At 45.1% G+C, this 11,100-nt stretch overlaps 1 protein-coding gene across 3 annotated transcripts; it reads right to left on the bottom strand.

Annotated features, from left to right (window-relative positions):
• Nucleotides 1-2,113: 2,113 nt before the first annotated feature.
• LOC134349114 (mRNA decay activator protein ZFP36L1-like) lies at nucleotides 2,114-8,689 on the bottom strand. 3 transcript variants are annotated; one of them, XM_063053016.1, is made up of 3 exons: nucleotides 8,536-8,677; nucleotides 8,094-8,134; nucleotides 2,114-5,061 (listed from the first exon to the last, which is right to left on the bottom strand). In XM_063053016.1, the coding sequence occupies exon 3, from the start codon at nucleotides 5,053-5,055 to the stop codon at nucleotides 4,078-4,080; it is 978 nt and encodes a 325-aa protein (XP_062909086.1). In that variant the 5' UTR covers nucleotides 5,056-5,061; nucleotides 8,094-8,134; nucleotides 8,536-8,677; the 3' UTR covers nucleotides 2,114-4,077. The 3 variants fall into 3 exon arrangements, with proteins under 3 accessions (XP_062909086.1, XP_062909078.1, XP_062909070.1); XM_063053008.1 differs by lacking the exon at nucleotides 8,094-8,134 and having other exon boundaries at nucleotides 8,536-8,689; XM_063053000.1 differs by lacking the exons at nucleotides 8,094-8,134; nucleotides 8,536-8,677 and adding an exon at nucleotides 6,814-7,772.
• Nucleotides 8,690-11,100: the final 2,411 nt, after the last annotated feature.

Genomic DNA, 11,100 nt, shown 5'->3' with positions numbered 1-11,100 from the left:
CAAACCCACCCACCTTCAGATCTCCTGGAGGGCTTAGGGAGGAGCAGCAAGTTAGGGAACAGAATGGGAAACGTGGAGGGCAGAGAAAACAAAAGCAGGTGATAAGTCTTGGATCAAGGAAAAGGGCAGGGAACTAGAGAGGGGCAGGGGCAGTCAGATTTGAGAAGGTGAGAAGAACACAGCAGAAGGGGGAGAGGAATCCCTCACCCATGGACCACAAGGCCCATATTCATTGACTTCTCAGGCACACCAATGGTGGACAGTGTCAAAATAGTTGGATTGCGACACAAGATAAAGGGAATGAAACGAGTGCACTAGTCCACACTCTACCCTGCAAAGACATACTTTCAACTGGTCCAAGTTTCAAAGGGTAGGAGGATAACTAAATCCTCCAGTCTCCTTTCAGTTGAAAGATGGAGTTCACCATCACATGCGCATGAGGCATTGCAGGCAGGTTGAGTTGGATTCATTATTGCTTGGCTGCTTAAACAGAGAGCTTCGCTTTTAAATAGATCAAGAAAAAAATTCTTTGCCTGTTTCAGAAAGCAAAGAAAAAAGGAAAATCACCAAACATGAGGGTCAGTTGCTTCAAGACTTCCAGCGGCTGAGGGTCTGATCTGAGATGGCAGTAGGTTTCCAAGCAGCCACAGCAATCCAGATCTGGTCCACTTGAGATGCCACAAAAGTATTCCTTTAAAACTGGCTCCATTCTTTCCCCTCACTGGTCAAGTATAGATTGACAGCACCATGGCAGAAAGGTGTTGGTGAGGAACCAGACACTGTTAGGTAGCTAGCCTTGTAAGGGAACAGTCAATCTGGTCCATGTGTAAAACACCCTTGTAAGGGAACACAGTGAATCTGGTCCATATATTAAAACAATATACCATATATATGGATCAGCCTTTTCCATAAAGCATTAACTGTAGTTGAATCACAAATGCACTAATTGCACATTGACCGCAATTGACAGCACCACTTTAGAACCATATCCTAGGAACTTGTTATTCATGTCCCCATACCACACTTAGTTCCAATTTGTGTATTATCTTCTACTATACAGACAGCATAGGGCTCTTCAAGCTCGCATTTTGCACCAATCCAGGTGGGGTTGTTGGGGCAAGAGGTCCTTTCAGTTCAATATTCCAAACGACAAGCACCTTGAAACATGCACTTGTTCCCCTTCCTTCCAAGGCAGGGAAAAGCTACTTGTGCAACATGTCAAAGCTAACTCAACTCAGTTGCAAGTTTGATATCTCAGAACAGCCAGCACTGGAGCACACAATAGATTTTTATGGTGTTAAAGATGACCTTGTTTCGTTGTTCACTAATATTCACATTCATCTCTCCCATAATGGAGGTACCGCTCACCTCCATTATAACCAGACTGCCCAAGGCTGGGTTACGATCTTCTGCCTCTGGTGTATCATTACTGCCTGGACCAATGTACTTATCCCCAGCACACAGTTTCCCAGTCCACCCTGGAAGTACAGCAACTTCCATCAGTCAGTCAGAGCATAGGAGGTGGCCCTTCCACCCATCAAGTCCCTGCTGACCTTCAACCATCCAATTATATTAACCCCATTTTACTCTGCCCACAGTTCCATCACCTCTCCCCAGATCCTGCCACTCACCTGCAATAGCAGGGCCTAGTTGCAGTAGCCAATGGGCCTACCCACCCATTAATCATTGGGGGATGGGAGGAAACTGGAAGAGCAGGGGAAGCCCCACATAGTCACAGGGAGAATGTGCGAACTCCATGTGAACAGCAGTCCCGGTCAGGATCAAATCCAGGTCACTTGAGCTGTGAAGGCAATACCAACCTTCCCTCTGTTCCCTGGCCCCTAGCGGGTTCCAATTTCCTCTAATTAGGCTTTAGTGGAGCAGTATCAGCTTGTTTTAAGATCTGGCTGTCACATGCTGGAAAAGCAAGTCGAAGTTTGAGATCAGGTTCTGCAAGTTCAGTGACCGTTGTGTTTGCATTAAATTTCTGTTAGGAAAGCATTAATTCACATCATTAGCACATCATTCAACACCAGCACACCCTAGCACTACCTTGTCACGGATTTTTAGCAGAGCTCTAGGCAACAGCTCCGGGCAGGGGAACAAATGCAGAGTTACCACATTTTGGAAAAAGAACATTGGGGTTTATTGGTTTACATCAGAACCAGTCATTACAAAAGCATTCTGTATAAACAGACATTAAAAATAAACAAATGTAGTGAACAACTGAGAAAAAAAATACATTCAATTTCTCTTTGTGCCAAGTCCTGCTTGTTTTTCTCTAAAAGAGGGCAGGACCTATCAATACAAGTATTAATTACATGGAAAGCACACATCGATGCTTGGAATGTATTCAACAGGCACTTTTGTGTCACAGTACTGAATCTGCATTTTCTTAACTCTCTTGCATTGTGGAAGCTGACCCAAAATCCTAAAATAAAGGCCATCGTTGGCAACAAGAGCAAAAAGGCAGTAAGCACAAGGCTGACATAAAAATACATGAGAAAAACACTATTTTATCTTAGAAAGGAAGGGGGCAGGGAGGGGAAACTAAAAAATAAATAAATTCAAAATGTTTTTGTGTTTTTAAATTACTTTTTTATTAAATAAAATAACTGAACAGTAAAGTTACAAAAACCCTCGTCATTGTAGTATAATATATTAAACTGTCAAAACGAAAATAAGAAAAGGAAAAACCTCACAATTTTAAGATTAATGATCATAATTTAAACATAAAAGAAAAATATATTTCTATCGTTCGTCATTGTGATAAATACAAACAAAAATGCATATGTTTTGCAATAAATATGTTTTTGATAAGTTAAATAAGCATTTTTTTGTGTGTATGTGTAAGTGAATGCAGTGACAAGCGATATTTTAAATCCTTTCTGAATGTTCTGCGGAACTTTTTTTAAAAGGAGATAAAAAGAAGGAAATAAAATGAATTAACTTGGCACAAGCCAAAAGCTAAGGACTAGCTTGGTTATATTGTATCTCTCACCTTCCCCTCCCCACCCATTTGGAAGCTGGAATACTGACCATCCAACTATTTTTTTTAAACCCCTGCAAGGAAGTTATCCCTGTCCCCTTCCCCAACACAAAGAAATGGCTAATTGCTACAGTTGTTTTGTTTCCTCCAATGGGTGCTCGGAAACAAGCCAACCAGAATCGCAATAGAAAGTCACCAGCCACTGTCAATCCCAGCTGCCATAATGGAGGCAATCAGCACCATGCTTGTCAAATTCAGTCTCGGTATTGGTGGATTGTCATTGGAGGGCTCTGAAGGAAGGGTGAAACAGGGTGAGGGATGAGGTAAGCAGGGTTGCTACTAATGGGAGGTTTGTAAGGGTGGGTGAGTGAGTAGAGGTGTCCTGATACCCGGTTCATTTTCTGGTCACAAAGGCATCAGGGTAGGATGTTTATCGGCACATCCCCACTTAGCTGTGCAAAGGCACTCTGGCAGGGGGTAGAGAGGCTTCTGTCACAGACAGGTACAGCAGCTCCAGTGGGGAGGGCACAGAAAAGTTACAGCAAAGGGGTATCACATCTAGGTTCTGCTACTTCAACAGTCTCTCTCAGTGAGCGACGGGAAATTACACCGTGCGGCTCTTTAACACAACACACAAACTTCTACAGTCCGGCAGGTAGGCAGCTGTTTGACGTCAAACTCTTCCAACAAAGTGCCTCAACTCAACTGGGCCGATCCGACCGGGCAGTCCAAGCCTACCAGATTACACTGGGACGAACATGCTCTGCAAATCCCAAAACTGCTGACACGTCAGGAAACCAAACATTTCCAAAATCTGAATTTCTGATCACACAAAACAGAAAGAGCTAAATTAATTGTGCAGTACCCCTGCTGATCACAGTGAAAAATTCAACAGTTGCATTGTAGGTCATCAGCGGATATGGTACATAGCTGGCAAGTCAATTCTAACCTGGGTAGTGGGTCAAAAGCTGGCTAACTGGTACATTAAGGAATAAAAGGTCCATCTTAAATGCTTGTTCAGATTAGGGCTACGTTTCATTTCTGCTGACAGCTCCTCGGCTCTTTGGGATGGGGCAGGAGGAACTGAGCTAGTCGTCCGTGATGGAGAGTCTGCTGAAGATGGGGAGGCGCTTGTTGAAGTCAAGGATGGGCGACTCCGAGCCGCTTATGCTGCCGGAGCTGCTGAGGCAATCATCGGACAACGAGTCGGGGGGACTGGGCGAAGTCTCAAAGAACTGTGGCGACTCGGCCAGTGGCCGGAGCAGGAACGAAGTCGGGGAGTGGGAGCTGCCCTCGGTGGTGCCAGCGGTGGACGCCAAGGGGACCTGGATGCCAATGCTGGGCGCGAAGAGGCTGGCCAGCTCCTGGCTCGAGTAGGTGAAGGGGTTGCTGGCGCAGTTTGGCAGGGTGGGGGAGGAGCTCAGTTCTTCCGCGGTGAAGATGGGCGGCGGGGTGATGGAGGTGGGACTGTCCAGCAGCCTGTTGGAGGAACTGGAGAAGCCGGAGAAACTGTAGCTGTGCTGCAGGCAGGGCCTGTCCACCTTGTTGGAGGAGGACAGGGGGAGCTGGTGCTGCTGCTCATGGGCGGGTGACAATCTCCGCTCCTCCGCGTTGTGGATGAAGTGGCAGCGGGGTCCGTAGGGGCAGAAACCGATGGTGTGGAACGTGCGGCACAGCTCCGTCTTGTACTTGGGGTGGCGCGCAAGGCTCCTCAGCTCGTGGATGCCGTGGGCAAACTGGCACTTGTCGCCATACTTGCAGGAGCCGTTCTCCTCGAAGGGGCGGCACAGCTCCGTCTTGTACCGGCTGGAGTTCACCTGGCCCTGGGGCTTCTGCAGGCCCGTCTCCGAAAGGCAGCGGTCACGGAACTTGTTCTCCTTGTTGGCCACTCCCCCGCCGCCGGTCTGCTCCAGCTTCAGGCTGTTGAGGAGCTGGTTCTGCGTGAACTTGGAGTTAGTGTTGCCGAAGGTGACCGAATGCCGCCTCTGGTAATCGACCAGCGTTGGTGTCCCGACCGCTTTTCTGTCCAGCAGGGGCACCCCCGTGTTGCTGTTGTAGCTCATCATCTTGTTCTGCAAATGGGCAAGGTCAACGAGGGGAAGAAAAATGACACATCATATTAGAGACCTTGTGCAGCACCAAAACACAGAGCGAGGCCTTTCGGCCCAAGTGCCCAATGCAAGCTTTAGTCTTATCCCTGCTCCCAGCTTCCCTTTAGGACTGCACCAACTGTCCCAAGTGGAGAAAGAACTTAACAGTTCAGCACAGGCCTCAGAGTATCTGCTGAATATTGCCAAAGATGAGCCCCATATAAAATCTGCTCATGAACCTGGGTGAAGGGGTTGCTGGTACAGGATTTGGGGGGGGGGGGAGGGGAAGAGAACCAGCATAGGACTTCATCAAAGTGGGGGGGGGGGTTATGGAGGCAGGATTGTCCAGTGGAAGGGTACTGTAGGCCAGGCCTGCCACCCCATTGGAGGCGAGCAGGCAGTGGTGTTGAACATGTCCCTCGGTCTGCCCTGTAGGTGATTGGGCAGAAGGCACAAGGAGCCAACAGTGTTGGAGGGTGCAGTAGAATTCAGCCTCATCTGTCCCTCCCTGCAAGACTGCCCTGGTACCTATTCCTGATCCAGTTTCACCCTCTTAAAACAAAAGTGCCCCTTGCCTACTTCCTCTTTGCCTGATGGCCTTGACAAGTTAGAAAGAGTGCTGCCCCCAGTAGAGGCTGGGTGAATTTGACATCAAATGTGATAAAATATTGTTTACATTCATTAGCAGGCAAGAAGCAGACTGCAGTTAACAGGGCGGAAGTAGACACCAATTAGTCCCCCTGCAGCTATAATAAAAGCCCCACTGTGGTTTTGTTAAACCTGTTGATTACAGATTTAAGGTTCTCTCTCCTGCAATCACCAAGCCAGGGTCGCCCACCCTATCCCTCTACCTCCCGACTTTCTCCCTCTCCCTCCAATGCCCCGAGAACCCCATCCGAAAATAAGACACACACACACCTCCCAGCAAACAAAATAAAGTAGCAACATCTCAAAAAAAAAGTACGCAATTAAACCCAAAATGTATAGCGCATATTTAAGGCGGGTGAGTGAGAGTCCTCGCATGTGGCTCGGGTCGTATTTGTAGATCCCCGCCCGCGGGATCCGTTGCCAGCCCCTTATCTCTAAGGCGGGGGTGGTTTCAAGGAGGCGGTCGACCCTCTCGAGTCGCGTTCACAAGACGGACAGACACTCAATGGGGAACGAAGCTGGCGGGAATCGAACGCTCCAATTCAGAACACGGGCACGTTCTAAATCACAATGCCAACGTTTCAAAATCAGACCAGCGACGTTCAAAATCAGAACCTCCAGACACAAAGTCAACATTACTCTTTTCAGAGTGAAAGGTTTTGATCCTGAACTCAAAATAGCCAGTTTGGCGAGGGGGAGTCAGATAGAAGTGGATTCAATGTTATAGCTACTAGAGTTAAAATTCAACACAGAGACACAGAAATGGGTTAGACAAAATTTAAAAAACTTCTATCAACTGGCTCTTCCAACAGAAAATCCAAAGTCGCAGAAACTCCACCAACACTGGAATGAAATTTTAAAAATCCGATGGCATTTAAAAAAAATTAAAACACCCGAATAAAGATTTGTTTTCGTAGGCTCTGCGAAAACAGACTCGTTTTCCAACTGCAAAATTTCAAACAAGTTTGGATTGAATGGTACAAGAGGAGTGTTTAAAAACTGCAGTGTGTTGTTAATAATAGCGCCCACTTCTTTCCACACCCTCCCTCCCCTACCCGACACGATTCGAAGTTTGTTTTTTTTTACCTTGCATAAAGCTTCTCCAATATCGTAGAAACAAGAGACTAATTTCGTGGACATTGCCGATGTTAACAGCGAGCAGGGCCACGCGGCGGAGAGGAGAGACTGGCGGCCGGAGACGGGACGGGTTGACTTAGATCTAGTCGATCGACCACTGCGAGTCCCCGGCTGCTATTATTTTTCTTTCCTCTCTCTGCTAAATTCACCTACAGACTTTTAGCAACTCGCAGTCCGACATCTGCCATAAATAATTTCCCTTCCATCCGTAGGCGGATCTCTGGTATTTAAATCAGCCAAGCTTGTGGGCAAGCGAAACAACTTCTTGACTGACAGTAACTACACCCACCAACATTTTTTTTAACTCGTCCCAAGAAAGAAACATTAAACACTTTTAACGATTTTAAAACCATCTAAAATCTTTTCATTTTTGAAGTAAAAGTTTTGGATCGTAAAATTATTGTAATAAATAATTCACTCTAATGACCTCAATGAGAAAATATAAGTTACTAATTGATAAGGGTTTTTTTATTGTTGTTTGTTTTCTGGGGCGGGATTTGGACTAGCTGCTAGCTCGAAAGGGATTGGATCTGGACGGGGGGGTAAAAGTTATTGCGAAATGTTTTAGAGGACGGAGTGCACGGTCGTTTAAAACGCTTTCTTTCACTCCCTCATTTTTAAATGTAATCGACTGCAAGGGGTCTAGGTTTGATGTGCTTGTGTTTCTTTAACGGCAGTTAAAAGTTGAATAAGCTTAAAAGTTTGTAGAGTTGTTTGTTAAAGCCTAAATTAGTGTTTTTTCCCCGCAAAGCCTGACGTCCACTAGCCGTGTTCTGGCACTCGTTTTCGACTGATTTGCATTGTGCGAGGCTTATCATGTGTAACAGATGGTTGCAATTTCGGTCTGTTGCAACGGGTTTTGGCGGGAGAGCGCACATGGCGCTAAAAGGGTTTTTTTTTGAGCTGGGGAGGGGGGTTCAAATTAAATGGGGGTAATGTTATTAAAATCTAAAAACGAATTTAAAGGGTAAGCGATTATTTCTAAAGTAAATAGTCAAGTATTCCAGCTGTTAATCCTAAACAAAATAACCCCCGAGGTTTTTTTTTAAAAAGCTTATTAAAACCAGCTGACAGGGGAAAACCAGTATTTATATTAGTAGCCAGGCCTGTTTTTCTTTGCCTTGTCTTTTGGCTGGAGGAATGCGGCAGGCTTTTTATTTAACTAAACAGAATCGAGAATTCCGATTTAATTCACGGAATTTTTGAAGATTAAAAACTACATTTCCTACCTCTTTCAAAAACAGAACTCGCTCCAAATGGTCCCAATTTCCTGTTGAATTTAATAAATACTTGCCGGATTAGCAACAACAAAAAAAAAGACATACTTTCACTAAATATGTTTCGTGCGTGAGTTTCTGTCAAATTCCCTCACATCTCGGCGTTCCTCAATATTAAACTAAGAACTGAAGACGCAAAGGAAAGGTCAAAGAAATGTGCTGATTCCCCAGTTTAACACCTTAGGGAAATGAAAATAACGCACAAACATCCACCCCCAAACTCTTAAACCCATCCGCACATGCCTGTCGCTCGGCAGAAAGTTGTCAATTACGTGAACTCAACTTTATTTTTGTGGAAACGCTGTAGCGACACGAACATTCTTCTCAAAACAAGGGATGTCGGAATGAGCGGAGACTGGGTCAGTTTGAAAGTTTTTGTTTGTAAGTTAATTACCTTATCGGCCACTGTGATATGTTTTGTAGAAATTCGAACCCAAAGACAATCTCTTTAGATTCATCTGAGGGTTTGCAACTGCTCCTTGTTCTGCCGACTCTAGTCTCTCCATGTGCTGGGTCTATGCCTAGTCTTGCTCTGGGACCTATTCCCCACCCCCCCCACCACCACCACCACCACCACCACCACCACCACCCCCCCCCTCCCCCGCGACAGGGAGGGGAGGTTCTCTCTGGGATGGCGGCGTATCGCACTACTTCCTGCTCTCATATACTATAAACAATTCCGGCTCTCGCAAAACAGGCCCCGATTCGCCCGTCCCCCGCTTCGGATAGTTCGCTGGAACGTTTACCCAGTTTTTTAAAAATCTTAAATAACACACCACTCGCTTTCCCCACCCTCTGCTTTTAATTAAAGACACAGCGTTCCAGTCGTTCCCTTTTGAGCGCACAGCCTTCGTGTTGTTCAGCACAGAAACGGGCCTTTCGGCCCGTCACGCCGGTACTGGCTTTTGCACTCCACACTAATACTATTTGCCTTCATTGGGACCATATCCTTTTGTATTTTGTCTGTTTTAAGTGTCTATGGAGACGAGATTCTGCAGGTGCTGGAAATCTGGAGCAACACACACAAAATATTGGAGGAACGCAACAGGTCAGGCAGCATCTATGGAGGGAAATTAACAGTAAAGTTTTTGGCCCAAGCCCTGCTTTGGACCAAAACGTCAACCGTTCATTTTCCTTCCCCATCTACTGTCTGACCTGCTGAGTTCTCCAGCCCTTTGGTGTGTGTCAGTGTCTGACAGCCTTTTAAAAATAGTGTGTCTGAGTCCACCTCTTTCACAATCACTGTGTAAAATAAATATTTTGCCTCAGATACCCTTTAAAACTCCTTCCTTCCAATTTAATCTTTGCCCTCTTGTTTTGATACCTCTACCCTGTGAAAAAAAATTGATCATCTAATCTATCAATGTGATTAACTACAGGGAAAACAGATCCAGCCTATCCAGTTTCTCCCCATAACTGAAGTCCTCCAGTCTAGGTAATCTCCTGTTGTGTTTTGTAACTCCAAAACATGTTGCATTTTGTTACATTTTCCCAACAAAACTGGTACTTGTTTCTCATTGGTTATTCATTTGCTTAAAAATACTGCACAATTAGCTCAGTATGCATATTCCAGTTATCTGCTGTGCAATTGAATGTGTCTAGTTTTACAATATAGCCAGCCATTTCTGTTCTTTTTTAAAATTTATGATTATTATCAGCCGGTATTCACTTTTTATGAACCTGTGCACTCTTTTGTTTTCTGCCATTTTTAAAACTCCAGCTGTCTTCCCTTCCGAAGAACACATGCTCTGCAGTCTACTTTACTCAACCATTTTTGCTTTTTCACTTTTTTTTAAACTCAAACGTCTCGCTGCGCTTCAACAGGTGGGTAGTCATCTCAGGTTCCAAAATATAAATCTGATTGAAAGGAAAACACAGAGAGTCCATAATACATGTCTAAGTTTGTTTTTTACTTTAAGCGAGGCACACACTTATGATGTGGCAGCGTGATGACGTATACCATTTACATACTTTTACGTTTAGGTTAATTGATCATTGTAAACTGTCCCGTGATTAGGCTAGGAATAAAATGGGGAATTGCTGGGTTCAAAGGGCCAGAAAGATCTATTCCACGCTGTATCTCAGTAAATGAATGAGTAAATAAATAAGCCACAATGCATAAACAACAGAGAATGCTTAAACAAACAATATATTTACATTGTTACTGAAATAATACATACACATGCTAAATCTCCTCTGCACCCTCTCGAGTACCAATACATCTTTCCTAGGGTGCAACAACTAGAACTGCTCATGTCCCTTAGTAGTCATTGGTGAGCAGGTCAGGTGGTGTCACCTAACGTCTCAATTTAACTGTTACCATTGAGTGGTTTCTCTCTCCACAAATGCTGCCTGACCCACAGAGCGTTTTCGGCTTACATTTCAGGATTTCAGTAAATGCTGTTGTTTCTTGATTCCCAGTCAGGTTGTAGGCACACCGTCTGTGGAGAGTTCCGTTGTTTGGACGTGATGTCTCTTAGTTAAGAAAAATTGAGACCTTCTCTACCTTTTAAAAAGAATCTAAAGGATCCCATGGAACTGTTGGAATAAGAACAGCGATTGGGGGCCGGGGATTGGTATAAGACGGGGAATATTGCTTTGGCTGTGCGCGGTAGTGGAAATTAGTAACTCCCTATCCCTTTAACCGGAATCTCTAAAACAGGTTACCTGATCATGTTTGTGGGATCTTGCTCTGTGCAACCGGGTTGGCACATTTTCAACACAGTGATAAGGTCTCAACTCAAGAGAGACTTGATGTGAGGGTACAAAATATCTTTAGATTCTGCTCCTTCCTGGGGTGGGTGAAGGGCTCACGTCTAAAGCGATGGTCCACTCCAGAACTTCCCAAAGAGTCTGATGACATCAATGATCCTGAAGAGGAGGAGTGGGTTCTCCCCGAAAAAGCTGGATTCATTCACCAGATTGGAGTCACATGGATTACTTGATCTCGCTTTTCCTC

This window comes from Mobula hypostoma, chromosome 1, assembly GCF_963921235.1.
Source record: "Mobula hypostoma chromosome 1, sMobHyp1.1, whole genome shotgun sequence".
Classification (NCBI taxonomy): Eukaryota; Metazoa; Chordata; class Chondrichthyes; order Myliobatiformes; family Myliobatidae; genus Mobula; species Mobula hypostoma.
This window is presented reverse-complemented; position numbering and strand designations above follow the sequence as displayed.

What these genes read in the sequence shown, in the direction of transcription:
- LOC134349114 (XM_063053000.1), bottom strand. Translation starts at nt 6,867, where the DNA reads ATGTCCACGAAATTAGTCTCTTGTTTCTACGATATTGGAGAAGCTTTA. An exon ending in TTGGAGAAGCTTTATGCAAG is followed by an intron (nt 5,062 to 6,813) that starts GTAAAAAAAAAC and finishes GCCCATTTGCAG; the next exon opens with AACAAGATGATGAGCTACAA.